The sequence below is a fragment of the Antechinus flavipes genome, chromosome 2 (genome assembly GCF_016432865.1).
Source record: "Antechinus flavipes isolate AdamAnt ecotype Samford, QLD, Australia chromosome 2, AdamAnt_v2, whole genome shotgun sequence".
Classification (NCBI taxonomy): domain Eukaryota; kingdom Metazoa; phylum Chordata; class Mammalia; order Dasyuromorphia; family Dasyuridae; genus Antechinus; species Antechinus flavipes.
The window spans coordinates 36,273,350-36,290,222 of record NC_067399.1 but is presented as its reverse complement, the minus strand read 5'-3'; the positions used below and the strand labels follow the sequence as shown (position 1 = coordinate 36,290,222).

At 46.2% G+C, this 16,873-nt stretch overlaps 1 gene segment (V, D, J or C); it reads left to right on the top strand.

The window, feature by feature from the left end:
- Positions 1-1,763: 1,763 nt before the first annotated feature.
- On the top strand, positions 1,764-16,631 carry LOC127546360 (immunoglobulin kappa variable 3-11-like). The segment is given in 3 exon segments: positions 1,764-1,868; positions 2,185-2,562; positions 16,522-16,631. Coding segments are annotated over 3 exon segments (537 nt in total).
- Positions 16,632-16,873: the final 242 nt, after the last annotated feature.

Below are 16,873 nucleotides of genomic sequence, written 5' to 3'. Positions count from 1 at the left end.
TTCATTAATGGGAGAGTATAATTGACTGGACAGGACTCTAGTCTCAGATTTTCCAGTCAGACAGAGATAGAGATATACTGGGACCAAGGAATCCATGTTGGTCCCAGGGCTGGAGGAGACTATCATCTCAAAGAATCCAGCCTCCAGCAATGAATGGGGGAACCCCAACTTCTTAAATACCTTCTAGAAACAAAGGACGGGTAAGAAGCTGTCAGGATGGGGGAGAACCCAGAGACAGGGTGTCTGAATACACAGAAGTAAAGATATCATGGGGTATCTTGGAATATTTTAGAGGGATAGTGTAAATTCTTGAGGACAGAAAAGAGTTGGGAGGTCTACTCTCTTGTTTATCTTGCTAACAATTTATAACCTTAAAACAGATGGTCCTCAGTCTTAATGGGCCAGAGTGGGATTTACAGCTTAGGGGATTGACACAGAACAGTTAAGGAAACTGAGACAAGGGAAACTCATACAGGGAAACTGAGTCAGGACAGTTCAAGAGAACTGTGGCATAACACTATGTCCTCGAGGATGCAAAGAAGGAGCCTGAGCCTGGATTCAGGAAACCCGAGGTCAAATTCTGACTCAGAATCTAAGAGATGTGCGATCCTGACCCTGTCACTTTGGCTCTGACTGCCTCAGTCTCCTCACCTGTGAAATGGGGATAATGCTCCCATCAGTTCTATCCCTAATGGCACCTACCTCCCAGTACAATTACAATGATCCAATGAGACCTTGGAGCCGTTCAGTCCCTGATAGTGACATCCCCCTTCCCTCCTCCCCCTTCTCACCAGCTTTATTATCTATGACAATCTCCCTTAGAATGAGAGCCCCTGAGGGGGTTGATGGCTTCTGCTTCTCGTTTGTATCCCCAGGACAAGCATTCTGCTTCACACTTACCTTAGTCATCATTTCTCACGGATCCACTTGCTTTGGATTGACTGAGAGAGGAGAGACTGGGGCCTGGAGGATCAGACAGGGGCTCTCCCAGCCCCAGGAGAGGAGAGATTATCGGCCGGCAGGGAGCATTTCCTTGTCTCTGAGCCGGGAATCCCCTCCTCCGAAGCCCCGGATGTGGCCAGAGATTCACCCAGGTCCCGGTTTCCAGAAAGAGTCACAGGCAGGGAAGGGGATGGATTCTAGTGAGGGTCCTCACTCCCCGGGCGCGTCTGGAAAAGGGGGAAAAGGGGGACAGGAGGAGACATCGTCTTGTTCCACAATGTGCAGGATCACAGGGATGTCACCTAGTGACGGAGAAAACCCCCTCCCCTGGGAATGAGGCTCCCAGGGTCCCAGGCCAGGATGTGTCCAGTCTGAGCCAGACCCCCTCCCTGCCCCCGGGAGTTCTCCCCTTCTCCAGCAGAGGGCGGCAGTGGGGCAGGCCCAGGAGCAGCATCAGGGAGGCACCTCCCAGGTCTCCAGGCTGGGAGCTCGGGCCCTCTCTGCCTCCTCCCCAGGGCTGGGAGCTCCCTCAGGGTTAAGAGGAATCTAGTCCTGGGGGAGAGAGAGAAACTGCCTTCATTTGTCCAGAACCGGCTGCACCATCATCCTGAGGCACTAGACATGACCTTGCCCTTGGTCCTGAGTCTCCCCCTGGGGACAGAGCAGAGGGGGCCCCTCCCCCAGAGCCAGGCTCAGCCAGGGGGACTCCCTGGGGCTCCCGGGGTCCCTGAGGGGAGGCTCCTCCCACACCTGGGGCTCTTTTGCATCTGGAGCCCAAGGGAGCCGCAGGGAGCCCTGCCCAGGACATAAAAGCTTCCTCCCTCCTTCCTGCCCCTCAGGGCTCTGGCTGCTCTCTGCTCAGTCTCTGAAGGCCAGGATGAGCTCCCCATGGCAGCTGCTCTGGCTCCTGGTGCTCTGGGCTCAGGGTAAGGCCCAGGAGGGCAGGGAAGGGGTGGGAAGGTCCCAGGTTTTCAGGGATGTAAAAGCGACGGCTCCTTGGTACAATGGGGGCACAGGCTGGGGCACAAGACGGGCAGATGGGGGCTGGCAAACGTGACCAAAGCCCTGATTGTAAACCTTGTGCGGTCTGTGGAAAAGGTGGTTTCTGTCTCATGTTGGCGCCCAATACAACCACTTGTCGGTCATTTGGGATTTCTAGGGTCTCCACAAACTTTTCTCATTCGTGTTCTTTTACTCGGACATTCCCAGTTCTGTCTTCCTCTAATTCTGTTGCTTCCCCAGATTCCCAGGGAGCCATTGTGCTGACTCAGTCTCCAGCTTCCTTGTCCGCATCTCCAGGAGAGACAGTCACCATCAGCTGCAAGGCCAGTCAGAGTGTTACTACTTCTGGGATTAACTTCTTGAACTGGTACCAGCAGAAACCTGGACAGGCCCCCAGGCTCCTCATCTATGGTGCTAACAACCTGGCATCCGGGGTCCCTGCCCGGTTCAGTGGCCGTGGGTCTGGGACAGATTTCACTCTCACCATCAGCAGCCTGGAGCCTGAGGATGCTGCACATTATTACTGTCAGCAGTCAAGGTATACTCCTCTCCCACAGTGCTTCAGGCCCGAACAAAAACCTCCCCAGTGCGTCCAGGGGACTCAGCTCAGAGCAGCAGGTGCCTCCTCGGGGTCCCCAGGGCAGAGCAGCCCCTGCTCTCTGGGCAGGCTCACACCTCCCAGGGCTTCCCCTTTCTGGTCCCCCGGGTCCCCTCCTTTCTAACTTGTGATCACAAGCCCTGTCTGCACAGCCAAGGCCGAGGGGAGGCAGCACAGCCCCTGGGAAACCGAGAGAAAGTCCCTAAGGGAAATGCTGACATTTCAGGTCCCTTAGTATCTTTGAAGTTTCCTTTGTGGGGAGCCCAGGGTCCTGTTGAGGAGCTTTGCTCTAGATCTCTGTAGCAATGACAGAAACTTGTTGTTGTTCTTCACTAAGTCTGAGTCTCTGTGACCCCACTGGAGGTTTTCTAGCAGGATACCAGAGGGTTTTGCCTTTTCTTCCTCCAGCTCACTCACAAATAAGGAAACTGATGGAAACAGGATTCAGTGACTTGTTCAGGGCCTCATGGCTACTAAGTGTCTAGGGTTAGAGTTGAAGTTAGGAACACAATTCTTGGGGATTCCAGGCCCAGCGCTGCATCCTCTCACTGTCCCTGGGACTGCCATGATACAGACCAGTCACCCCTAGTAGGAGCCTCATTATTTTCTGAATCTCCAGGACCAGGCCCTCACTGGCTCTCAGGCTCGTGGGTGTGAGTGGAGTGTATTTCCCATCAGGCCTTGGGCGAATTCCCAGGAGAGTAGGGGGCAGGCCCGGGACCCTCACTGCTGTCCCTGCTGGGGTCCCTGCCTGGATTCTCTGCCCCAAGGGATCTCCTGGTGGTATGAAAGCCCAAGGCCCCGTCCTTTGCCTTCAGGACCAAGGGCCCCCACATGGCTTCACTGCCACCCAGAGACTTTCTGGTCAGCCTTTGTCACTGGAAAGAAGAGGGGATCGGCTCAGCTCTGAGATGTAACCTCTCCTCAGAACGTTCCCAGACTCTTTCCTGTAACCTCATGCTCCCAGTCCCAGGAGTGGGATTACAGGAAGTATAAATAAGCACTAAATCCAGTTCCTTTCAATGAATGTTCTAATATGTCAGAACTTTCTTACATGAAACAAAAGTGCTAGAATAAGCGCAGTAATGTCCGTACAAAGGCAATTTTAGTTTTTAGGGAAACTGGGACACGGACAGTCAGGGAAGCAGCTCTCCTCTAAAAGCAGATGCTGGAGCTCAGATTTAGAGAATGCTGGGGATTCATACAGCCATTTGTGTTGTACATTTCAGGAATGGGCCCAAACCGGGTAAAGGTCCGGAGTCAGGAGATGAAATGGCATCTGTGGTAGAGAGTAAGACAGCTACTTATTTTGGATTATAGAATACAGGCTGCATTGTGCAATTAATCTGGATAGAAATGAGGAGCTAGATGGTAAAGGCTTTAAATGATAGAGTGGTTTGTATTTATCCTTAAAGGTAAAGAGAAACCATTAATTTCACCAGTCAGTCTGTCAGTAAACATTGATTAATCACTTTCCTTGTGTCAGTCACTGTTTAAGAGAGTTCTAAGGTCAGATCTGTGTTCCAGTGAAATGACCAGAGACCCTTAGGGCTTGAACCTGTCTACCATTGGAAACATAGATATTTTCTGAAGTTAGGGTGGGAGAACTACTGGTAAGTATTGTTCCAAAAAAATGGAGGTCTCTTCTAAATTGCCTCCTAAGGAAGAAGGAATGAGCAAGACTGAAGGAGGAAGCAAGAGTCAGGAAGCAGGAATTAGAACTCCAATGTTCCCATCCCAATAAGAGGCTGAAAGGAGCATCGGGGGCTGAGGCTCTTGCAGCCAAGCTGGTTTTCATCAGCTGAACATCAGCTTCCTGGTCCCAGAATCCCATCTCCTAGAACTAGACAGCCTAAAGGCAGATACTGCTGAGCAGAACCAAGAAGCTTCCTTACCTAGAAGTACATTCAAGAAAGATGGTGTTTATGTATGATTTTCCCCTATATTTACTGGGGTTGACACCTCCCACACAGTACCCACTCTCAGGGAAGGGTGATCTTGCCTGACATTCTCTGTACTGTGTGCAGTTCTTCACAAATTTTATTTCCCTGACTTTTTGGTCATGTTTCCCACATCGAGAATCCTGTGCAGGGCATGGGATGATGCAGTCTCCCTGTCTGCATCCCCAGGACAAAGCGTCCCCACCAGTGTCAGTGTCAGGTCCAATATTGACAAGTGGAGAACCTGGTACCAGTAGGAACCAGCACAGCTGTTGTGTCCTGCTTTCTAGAGCCCCCACAAGGGTGTGATTAAAATATACCTTCCTAGAGGAGACTTGATGAGGGAGACCCCGAGGATGGTGGGGAAATGGAGTCCGTTTATTTCAAGGACTTTCCTGTTTTTATAATGTAACAAAAGCAACTCTGAGCCCGTGGGACCAGATAAACGACTTGCTGTGTAGTTTGCCCCCTGGGGTCTCTCTGCTTCAATCTCCACAATCTTCTCACCGCCCCAACTCCTCAAGAAGGCTGAGATCCCTTAGGGGAGGTGGGAGCCGAACCACACATTGTCAGCAGGTTCCCTCTTAATTGTTTTCTCTGAAAAAAATCAGATCAAATGATGCTGAATCATTATCCTTTTCAATGGAATTACTGCCTCCTTCATTTGTTCATCAAGACACTATTTCAGCCTCTCTCTGCAAAGAGAGGCTTTTTTTTTTTTTTTTTTTTGGAGAGGGCAAGATAGCAATCTTTCTGGTAGAAGGCGGGCCCACATATGAAAAGATGCTCCAAATCATTATTAATCAGAGAAATGCAAATTAAGACAACTCTGAGATACCACTACACACTTGTCAGATTGGCTGGAATGACAGGGAAAGATAATGCGGAATGTTGGAGGGGATGCAGGAAAACTGGGACACTGATAGATTGTTGGTGGAGTTGTGAACACATCCAGCCATTCTGGAGAGCAGTTTGGAACTATGCTCAAAAAGTTATCAAACTGTGCATACCCTTTGATCCAGCAGTGTTTCTACTGGGCTTATACCCCAAAGAGATACTAAAGAAGGGAAAGGGACCTGTATGTGCCAAAATGTTTGTGGCAGCCCTGTTTGTAGTGGCTAGAAGCTGGAAAATGAATGGATGCCCCTCAATTGGAGAATAGCTGGGTAAATTGTGGTATATGAATGTTATGGAATTTTATTATTCAGTAAGAAATGACCAGCAGGATGAATACAGAGAGGACTGGAGAGACCTACATGAACTGATGCTAAGTGAAACGAGCAGAACCAGGAGATCATTATATACCTCAACAATGATTACTGTTTGAGGATGTATTCTGATGGAAGTTGATCTCTTCGATAAAGAGAGCTAATTCCATTTCAATTGATCAAGAATGGATAGAAGTAGCTACACCCAAAGAAAGAACACTGGGAAATGAATATAAACTGCTTGCATTTTTGTTTTTCTTCCCGGATTATTTATACCTTCTGAATCCAATTCTCCCTGTGCAACAAGAGAACTGTTCGGTTCTGCACACATATATTGTATCTAGGATATACTGTGACATATTTAACATGTATAGGACTGCTTGCCATCTAGGGGAGGAGTGAAGGAAGCGAGGGAGAGGAAAAATCGGAACAGAAGTGAGTGCAAGGGATAATGCTGTAAAAAATCACGCTGGCATGGGTTCTGTCAATAAAAAGTTATTTAAAAAAAAAGGAAGGGAAAATATTAATGGCATTAGTGCAAATAGAGCCTGGTTGAGAATTTCATATCTAGTAGCAGGGAGATTGTACATGTGCTTTCACTTTATTATTTGATGGCCTAATTTCTATTGAATGATAAAATTATCTTTGTTTTTCAAATACAAATTGTGATTTTTGAAAGTTTTATTGTACTATCTTGTATTAATTTGCGTAATAAAATTTGATGGACTAAAAAAAAAAGGCAGGCCCATAAAATTTATGGGAACTTCATGGTATTACATATCATTATTTACCCCGGAAAGGAGCATATTCCCTAGATATTTGTCCTTTGATATGGAGCCCAAAGTCATCCCCTCCCTCTCATCTACTTGTGATTCTGGTGAAAGGGAAATCTCCTTTTTTATTTATCTTATTTTATTTTATTTTTTTTTTATCTTTTTAAATTTTTATTTTATTTAGAGAGAACATTACAAATAGGTACAGTTGCTTAAATTTCTAGGGTTATCAACCCCAAGTCTGGGCTCACACGTGAGCGGCTGTGGGTCTGGGACAGATTTTCCTCTCCCTACCAGTGTGATGGCCGCGTTAGCCCCCTGGACACCTCAGAATCAGCCCGAGTCAGGATAAGCAAAAGTCCTTAGTCTTTATTCTTGCTCTTTAGAGGTAGGATTGAATTAGAGGGAAGCAGAATCTCCGCAATCTCCTCCTCCCTTGTCTGTGACTCTGGCTAGTCTTACTCCACCCCCTGGTCCCTCCTACAAGCCTCTGTATACATCAGTCATCGAGCCAGCACAGGATAGTGGGAGGGGCCATTTTCCAAGCACATGATAATAGAGTATTGTCCAATCCGTTGTTAGCCTCAAGTGCTCGGCTGTCCTGACCTCAGTGCATCGACTCAAGAGGTTCAGCCCTCTCCCTACCAGCAGCCTAAAGGCAGAGGATGCCGCAGATGCTTATTGTCTGTAGGGTGATAGAAGGGTCCCACTGGGTTCCAGTTCTCCAAACCAAACCTTCCCAGGGCAGTTCCGTTGCTTCAGCTTGGGGGGAACAGCCGCTTTCTCAGAGGCAGCAGGACAGAGAAATCCTTGCTGTTTGCTCACAGAGGCCTTAGCTGGGCGCAGCCCGCTACAGCTCCAGCCGTACTTCCTTATGGAAGCCCATCCAGCCTGACATTTGTAGCTTCACAAGCTTCTGTCCTTAGCTAGTACTTGGACATGTGATCTGGGGCATTTAGGGAGAAAACATCGAGTCGAGGAACCGTTTCTGATCCGCTAGAAGTGATTCACTCTACAAGGGAAGTCCTGCATTTGTGCCTTCTCCTTCCAAGGGCAGCGATATAGGAAAACCCTTTTTCCAGTTTTAGAGGAAACAAGGTCAGATTAAAAAAAAAAAGCTTGGGCTCGTCCTACACTCTCCAGAGGTATTTTCCTTGTCTTCTGGAGAATTCTAAAGATGAAGCGGCCGTCATGCATGTCCTGGTGTGTGTTTAATTAGTGCTCGGACTAGGAAATAAACCACTCTGGAGGATCCAACCTTTTAGTGTGTGTGTGTGTGTGTGTGTGTGTGTGTGTGTGTGTCTATGTGTATGTGTGTATGTGTGAGTGTGTGTGTGTGTGTGTGTCTATGTGTATGTGTGTGTGTGTGAGTGTGAGTGTCTATGTGTATGTGTGTGTGTGTGTGTGAGTGTCTATGTGTATGTGTGTGTGTGAGTGTCTATGTGTATGTGTGTGTGTGTGAGTGTGTGTGTCTATGTGTATGTGTGTGTGTGTGAGTGTGTGTGTGTGTGTGAGTGTGTGTGTCTATGTGTATGTGTGTGTGTGTGAGTGTGTGTGTCTATGTGTATGTGTGTGTGTGAGTGTGAGTGTCTATGTGTATGTGTGTGTGTCTATGTGTATGTGTGTGTGTGAGTGTGTGTGTCTATGTGTATGTGTGTGTGTGAGTGTGTGTGTGTGTCTATGTGTATGTGTGTGTGTGTGAGTGTGAGTGTCTATGTGTATGTGTGTGTGTGAGTGTGAGTGTCGATGTGTATGTGTGTGTGTGTGAGTGTGTGTATGTGTGTGTGTGAGTGTGTGTGTGTGTGAGTGTGTGTGTGTGTGTGTGTGTGTGTGAGTGTCTATGTGTATGTGTGTGTGTGAGTGTGAGTGTCGATGTGTATGTGTGTGTGTGTGTGTGAGTGTCTATGTGTATGTGTGTGTGTGTGAGTGTCTATGTGTATGTGTGTGTGTGTGTGAGTGTCTATGTGTATGTGTGTGTGTGAGTGTGAGTGTCTATGTGTATGTGTGTGTGTCTATGTGTTTGTGTGTGTGAGTGTGTGTGTGTGTGTGAGTGTGTGTGTGTGTGTGAGTGTCTATGTGTTTGTGTGTTTGTGTGTGTGAGTGTGTGTGAGTGTGTGTGTGTGTGAGTGTCTATGTGTATGTGTGTGTGAGTGTCTATGTGTATGTGTGTGTGTGTGAGTGTGTGTGTGTGTGAGTGTCTATGTGTATGTGTGTGTGTGTGAGTGTCTATGTGTATGTGTGTGTGTGTGAGTGTCTATGTGTATGTGTGTGTGTGTGTGAGTGTCTATGTGTATGTGTGTGTGTGAGTGTGAGTGTCGATGTGTATGTGTGTGTGTGAGTGTCTATGTGTATGTGTGTGTGAGTGTCTATGTGTATGTGTGTGTGTGTGAGTGTGTGTGTGTGTGAGTGTCTATGTGTATGTGTGTGTGTGTGAGTGTCTATGTGTATGTGTGTGTGTGAGTGTCTATGTGTATGTGTGTGTGTGTGTGAGTGTCTATGTGTATGTGTGTGTGTGTGAGTGTGAGTGTCGATGTGTATGTGTGTGTGTGAGTGTGTGTGAGTGTCTATGTGTGTGTGTGTGAGTGTGAGTGTCGATGTGTATGTGTGTGTGTGAGTGTGAGTGTCGATGTGTATGTGTGTGTGTGAGTGTGTGTGTGTGTGTCTATGTGTATGTGTGTGTGTGAGTGTGAGTGTCTATGTGTATGTGTGTGTGTGAGTGTGAGTGTCGATGTGTATGTGTGTGTGTGTGTGAGTGTCTATGTGTATGTGTGTGTGTGTGTGTGTGAGTGTCTATGTGTATGTGTGTGTGTGTGAGTGTCTATGTGTATGTGTGTGTGTGTGTGAGTGTCTATGTGTATGTGTGTGTGTGTGAGTGTCTATGTGTATGTGTGTGTGTGTGAGTGTGAGTGTCTATGTGTATGTGTGTGTGTGTGTGAGTGTGAGTGTCTATGTGTATGTGTGTGTGTGTGTGTGAGTGTCTATGTGTATGTGTGTGTGTGTGTGTGAGTGTCTATGTGTATGTGTGTGTGTGTGAGTGTCTATGTGTATGTGTGTGTGTGAGTGTCTATGTGTATGTGTGTGTGTGTGAGTGTGAGTGTCTATGTGTATGTGTGTGTGTGAGTGTGAGTGTCGATGTGTATGTGTGTGTGTGAGTGTGAGTGTCGATGTGTATGTGTGTGTGTGAGTGTGTGTGTGTGTCTATGTGTATGTGTGTGTGTGAGTGTGAGTGTCTATGTGTATGTGTGTGTGTGAGTGTGAGTGTCGATGTGTATGTGTGTGTGTGTGTGAGTGTCTATGTGTATGTGTGTGTGTGTGAGTGTGAGTGTCTATGTGTATGTGTGTGTGTGAGTGTGAGTGTCGATGTGTATGTGTGTGTGTGAGTGTGAGTGTCGATGTGTATGTGTGTGTGTGAGTGTGTGTGTGTGAGTGTCTATGTGTATGTGTGTGTGTGTGAGTGTGAGTGTCTATGTGTATGTGTGTGTGTGAGTGTGAGTGTCGATGTGTATGTGTGTGTGTGAGTGTGAGTGTCGATGTGTATGTGTGTGTGTGTGTGTGAGTGTCTATGTGTATGTGTGTGTGTGTGAGTGTCTATGTGTATGTGTGTGTGTGAGTGTCTATGTGTATGTGTGTGTGTGAGTGTGAGTGTCTATGTGTATGTGTGTGTGTGTCTATGTGTTTGTGTGTTTGTGTGTGTGAGTGTGTGTGAGTGTGTGTGTGTGTGTGAGTGTCTATGTGTTTGTGTGTTTGTGTGTGTGAGTGTGTGTGAGTGTGTGTGTGTGTGTGAGTGTCTATGTGTATGTGTGTGTGTGTGTCTATGTGTATGTGTGTGTGTGTGAGTGTGTGTGTGTGTGAGTGTCTATGTGTATGTGTGTGTGTGTGAGTGTCTATGTGTATGTGTGTGTGTGTGAGTGTCTATGTGTATGTGTGTGTGTGTGTGAGTGTCTATGTGTATGTGTGTGTGTGAGTGTGACTGTCGATGTGTATGTGTGTGTGTGAGTGTGTGTGTGTGTCTATGTGTATGTGTGTGTGTGTGAGTGTCGATGTGTATGTGTGTGTGTGAGTGTGAGTGTCGATGTGTATGTGTGTGTGTGTGTGTGTGAGTGTGTGTGTGTGTGTGTGTGTGTGTGTGAGTGTGAGTGTCTATGTGTATGTGTGTGTGTGAGTGTGAGTGTCGATGTGTATGTGTGTGTGTGTGTGAGTGTCTATGTGTATGTGTGTGTGTGTGTGTGTGAGTGTCTATGTGTATGTGTGTGTGTGTGTGTGTGAGTGTCTATGTGTATGTGTGTGTGTGTGAGTGTCTATGTGTATGTGTGTGTGTGTGTGAGTGTCTATGTGTATGTGTGTGTGTGTGAGTGTCTATGTGTATGTGTGTGTGTGTGAGTGTGAGTGTCTATGTGTATGTGTGTGTGTGTGTGAGTGTGAGTGTCTATGTGTATGTGTGTGTGTGTGTGTGAGTGTCTATGTGTATGTGTGTGTGTGTGTGTGAGTGTCTATGTGTATGTGTGTGTGTGTGAGTGTCTATGTGTATGTGTGTGTGTGAGTGTCTATGTGTATGTGTGTGTGTGTGAGTGTGAGTGTCTATGTGTATGTGTGTGTGTGAGTGTGAGTGTCGATGTGTATGTGTGTGTGTGTGTGAGTGTCGATGTGTATGTGTGTGTGTGAGTGTGTGTGTGTGTCTATGTGTATGTGTGTGTGTGAGTGTGAGTGTCTATGTGTATGTGTGTGTGTGAGTGTGAGTGTCGATGTGTATGTGTGTGTGTGTGTGAGTGTCGATGTGTATGTGTGTGTGTGAGTGTGAGTGTCGATGTGTATGTGTGTGTGTGTGTGTGAGTGTCTATGTGTATGTGTGTGTGTGTGAGTGTCTATGTGTATGTGTGTGTGTGTGTGAGTGTCTATGTGTATGTGTGTGTGTGAGTGTGACTGTCGATGTGTATGTGTGTGTGTGTGAGTGTCTATGTGTATGTGTGTGTGTGAGTGTCTATGTGTATGTGTGTGTGTGTGTGTGAGTGTCTATGTGTATGTGTGTGTGTGTGAGTGTGTGTGTGTGTGAGTGTCTATGTGTATGTGTGTGTGTGTGAGTGTCGATGTGTATGTGTGTGTGTGAGTGTGAGTGTCGATGTGTATGTGTGTGTGTGAGTGTGTGTGTGTGTGTCTATGTGTATGTGTGTGTGTGAGTGTGAGTGTCTATGTGTATGTGTGTGTGTGAGTGTGAGTGTCGATGTGTATGTGTGTGTGTGTGTGTGAGTGTCTATGTGTATGTGTGTGTGTGTGAGTGTCTATGTGTATGTGTGTGTGTGTGAGTGTGTGTGTCTATGTGTATGTGTATGTGTGTGAGTGTGTGTGTGTGTGTGAGTGTGTGTGTCTATGTGTATGTGTGTGTGTGTGAGTGTGTGTGTCTATGTGTATGTGTGTGTGTCTATGTGTATGTGTGTGTGTGAGTGTGTGTGTCTATGTGTATGTGTGTGTGTGAGTGTGTGTGTGTGTCTATGTGTATGTGTATGTGTGTGAGTGTGAGTGTCTATGTGTATGTGTGTGTGTGAGTGTGAGTGTCGATGTGTATGTGTGTGTGTGTGTGTGAGTGTCTATGTGTATGTGTGTGTGTGTGAGTGTCTATGTGTATGTGTGTGTGTGAGTGTGAGTGTCTATGTGTATGTGTGTGTGTCTATGTGTTTGTGTGTTTGTGTGTGTGTGTGTGAGTGTCGATGTGTATGTGTGTGTGTGTGTGTCTATGTGTATGTGTGTGTGTGTGAGTGTGTGTGTCTATGTGTATGTGTGTGTGTGAGTGTGAGTGTCTATGTGTATGTGTGTGTGTCTATGTGTATGTGTGTGTGTGAGTGTGTGTGTCTATGTGTATGTGTGTGTGTGAGTGTGTGTGTGTGTCTATGTGTATGTGTATGTGTGTGAGTGTGAGTGTCTATGTGTATGTGTGTGTGTGAGTGTGAGTGTCGATGTGTATGTGTGTGTGTGTGTGTGAGTGTCTATGTGTATGTGTGTGTGTGTGAGTGTCTATGTGTATGTGTGTGTGTGAGTGTGTGTGTGTGTGAGTGTCTATGTGTATGTGTGTGTGTGAGTGTCTATGTGTATGTGTGTGTGTGTGTGTGAGTGTCTATGTGTATGTGTGTGTGTGAGTGTGAGTGTCGATGTGTATGTGTGTGTGTGTGTGTGAGTGTCTATGTGTATGTGTGTGTGTGAGTGTCTATGTGTATGTGTGTGTGTGAGTGTGAGTGTCTATGTGTATGTGTGTGTGTCTATGTGTTTGTGTGTTTGTGTGTGTGAGTGTGTGTGAGTGTGTGTGTGTGTGTGAGTGTCTATGTGTATGTGTGTGTGAGTGTCTATGTGTATGTGTGTGTGTGTGAGTGTGTGTGTGTGTGAGTGTCTATGTGTATGTGTGTGTGTGTGAGTGTCTATGTGTATGTGTGTGTGTGAGTGTGAGTGTCGATGTGTATGTGTGTGTGTGTGTGAGTGTGTGTGAGTGTCTATGTGTATGTGTGTGAGTGTGAGTGTCTATGTGTATGTGTGTGTGTGTGTGTGAGTGTCTATGTGTATGTGTGTGTGTGAGTGTGAGTGTCGATGTGTATGTGTGTGTGTGTGTGAGTGTCTATGTGTATGTGTGTGTGTGAGTGTGAGTGTCGATGTGTATGTGTGTGTGTGTGTGTGAGTGTCTATGTGTATGTGTGTGTGTGAGTGTGAGTGTCGATGTGTATGTGTGTGTGTGTGTGTGAGTGTCTATGTGTATGTGTGTGTGTGAGTGTCTATGTGTATGTGTGTGTGTGAGTGTGAGTGTCTATGTGTATGTGTGTGTGTCTATGTGTTTGTGTGTTTGTGTGTGTGAGTGTGTGTGAGTGTGTGTGTGTGTGTGAGTGTCTATGTGTATGTGTGTGTGAGTGTCTATGTGTATGTGTGTGTGTGTGAGTGTGTGTGTGTGTGAGTGTCTATGTGTATGTGTGTGTGTGTGAGTGTCTATGTGTATGTGTGTGTGTGTGAGTGTCTATGTGTATGTGTGTGTGTGTGTGAGTGTCTATGTGTATGTGTGTGTGTGAGTGTGAGTGTCGATGTGTATGTGTGTGTGTGTGTGTGAGTGTCTATGTGTATGTGTGTGTGTGTGAGTGTCTATGTGTATGTGTGTGTGTGTGAGTGTCTATGTGTATGTGTGTGTGTGAGTGTCTATGTGTATGTGTGTGTGTGAGTGTGAGTGTCTATGTGTATGTGTGTGTGTCTATGTGTTTGTGTGTTTGTGTGTGTGAGTGTGTGTGTGTGTGAGTGTCTATGTGTATGTGTGTGTGTGAGTGTGTGTGAGTGTGTGTGAGTGTCTATGTGTATGTGTGTGTGTGTGAGTGTCTATGTGTATGTGTGTGTGAGTGTGTGTGAGTGTGAGTGTCGATGTGTATGTGTGTGTGTCTATGTGTATGTGTGTGTGTCTATGTGTTTGTGTGTTTGTGTGTGTGAGTGTGTGTGTGTGTGAGTGTGAGTGTCTATGTGTATGTGTGTGTGAGTGTGAGTGTCTATGTGTATGTGTGTGTGAGTGTCTATGTGTATGTGTGTGTGTCTATGTGTATGTGTGTGTGTCTATGTGTATGTGTGTGTGTCTATGTGTTTGTGTGTGTGAGTGTGTGTGAGTGTGAGTGTCGATGTGTATGTGTGTGTGTCTATGTGTTTGTGTGTGTGAGTGTGTGTGTGTGTGAGTGTGAGTGTCGATGTGTATGTGTGTGTGAGTGTGAGTGTCTATGTGTATGTGTGTGTGAGTGTCTATGTGTATGTGTGTGTGAGTGTGAGTGTCTATGTGTATGTGTGTGTGAGTGTGAGTGTCGATGTGTATGTGTGTGTGTGAGTGTCTATGTGTATGTGTGTGTGTGAGTGTGTGTGAGTGTGAGTGTCTATGTGTATGTGTGTGTGTGAGTGTCTATGTGTATGTGTGTGTGTGAGTGTCTATGTGTATGTGTGTGTGTGAGTGTCTATGTGTATGTGTGTGTGTGAGTGTCTATGTGTATGTGTGTGTGTGAGTGTCTATGTGTATGTGTGTGTGTGTGTGAGTGTCTATGTGTATGTGTGTGTGTGTGTGTGAGTGTCTATGTGTATGTGTGTGTGTGTGAGTGTCTATGTGTATGTGTGTGTGTGTGAGTGTGTGTGTGTGAGTGTCTATGTGTATGTGTGTGTGTGAGTGTCTATGTGTATGTGTGTGTGTGTGTGAGTGTCTATGTGTATGTGTGTGTGTGAGTGTGTGTGTGTGTGAGTGTCTATGTGTATGTGTGTGTGTGAGTGTCTATGTGTATGTGTGTGTGTGAGTGTCTATGTGTATGTGTGTGTGTGAGTGTCTATGTGTATGTGTGTGTGTGAGTGTCTATGTGTATGTGTGTGTGTGAGTGTCTATGTGTATGTGTGTGTGTGAGTGTCTATGTGTATGTGTGTGTGTGTGAGTGTGTGTGTGTGTGAGTGTCTATGTGTATGTGTGTGTGTGAGTGTCTATGTGTATGTGTGTGTGTGAGTGTCTATGTGTATGTGTGTGTGTGAGTGTCTATGTGTATGTGTGTGTGTGTGAGTGTCTATGTGTATGTGTGTGTGTGAGTGTCTATGTGTATGTGTGTGTGTGAGTGTCTATGTGTATGTGTGTGTGTGAGTGTCTATGTGTATGTGTGTGTGTGAGTGTCTATGTGTATGTGTGTGTGTGAGTGTCTATGTGTATGTGTGTGTGTGAGTGTCTATGTGTATGTGTGTGTGTGTGTGTGAGTGTCTATGTGTATGTGTGTGTGTGAGTGTCTATGTGTATGTGTGTGTGTGAGTGTCTATGTGTATGTGTGTGTGTGTGTGTGTGTGAGTGTCTATGTGTATGTGTGTGTGTGAGTGTCTATGTGTATGTGTGTGTGTGTGTGAGTGTCTATGTGTATGTGTGTGTGTGTGTGTGAGTGTGTGTGTGTGAGTGTCTATGTGTATGTGTGTGTGTGAGTGTGTGTGTGTGAGTGTCTATGTGTATGTGTGTGTGTGAGTGTCTATGTGTATGTGTGTGTGTGTGAGTGTCTATGTGTATGTGTGTGTGTGAGTGTCTATGTGTATGTGTGTGTGTGAGTGTCTATGTGTATGTGTGTGTGTGAGTGTCTATGTGTATGTGTGTGTGTGAGTGTCTATGTGTATGTGTGTGTGTGAGTGTCTATGTGTATGTGTGTGTGTGTGAGTGTGTGTGTGTGAGTGTCTATGTGTATGTGTGTGTGTGTGAGTGTCTATGTGTATGTGTGTGTGTGTGAGTGTCTATGTGTATGTGTGTGTGTGTGAGTGTCTATGTGTATGTGTGTGTGTGAGTGTCTATGTGTATGTGTGTGTGTGTGAGTGTCTATGTGTATGTGTGTGTGTGAGTGTCTATGTGTATGTGTGTGTGTGAGTGTCTATGTGTATGTGTGTGTGTGTGAGTGTCTATGTGTATGTGTGTGTGTGAGTGTCTATGTGTATGTGTGTGTGTGAGTGTCTATGTGTATGTGTGTGTGTGAGTGTCTATGTGTATGTGTGTGTGTGAGTGTCTATGTGTATGTGTGTGTGTGAGTGTCTATGTGTATGTGTGTGTGTGAGTGTCTATGTGTATGTGTGTGTGTGAGTGTCTATGTGTATGTGTGTGTGTGTGTGAGTGTCTATGTGTATGTGTGTGTGTGAGTGTCTATGTGTATGTGTGTGTGTGAGTGTCTATGTGTATGTGTGTGTGTGAGTGTCTATGTGTATGTGTGTGTGTGTGTGAGTGTCTATGTGTATGTGTGTGTGTGTGAGTGTCTATGTGTATGTGTGTGTGTGAGTGTCTATGTGTATGTGTGTGTGTGAGTGTCTATGTGTATGTGTGTGTGTGTGTGAGTGTCTATGTGTATGTGTGTGTGTGTGAGTGTGAGCAGGCAGAACGAGAGCCCATTTCTGGGACTGTCACAGATCCTTATGGCCTGACTATTGTCCCAATGAGCCAGGAAGCCAGTGACATAAACTTAATGCTGAGCTACTTTCCCTTTGTGGAAGTCACTGAGGTCCCCAAGAAGCAGCTTTCCCTTATATTTGCTGTAACGAGGGGACGCGACTGCTCTTTCCCACAGACTTCGAAGTGCATCTACTGCAGCCCATGACTGTGCCCCCCGAGATCTGCCAGCTTGTGCCGGGCCTGAGCTGTTTCACCTCCGGGATGGAGGAAATTGTGGGAACTTGAGCCTCAAACTAGATTCTTGACAAACCCACCCAGTTTTCTGTTGTTTCTTACCTTGAGAAGGGAGCCCTTATAACCTGATGATCTAAACGGGAGAGATCACCTTGGCTCCTGAAGCCCAGTAGAAAGGGGGTTCTGAGCCCTGAGTGAGACAGTGGGAATGTGAGGCTTTTCTATCTTAATGGGGCTTCTGAAAAGTCTCTCCCCTCCCCCACCCTCCCAGGGTGTAATGGAGCCCCTGGATT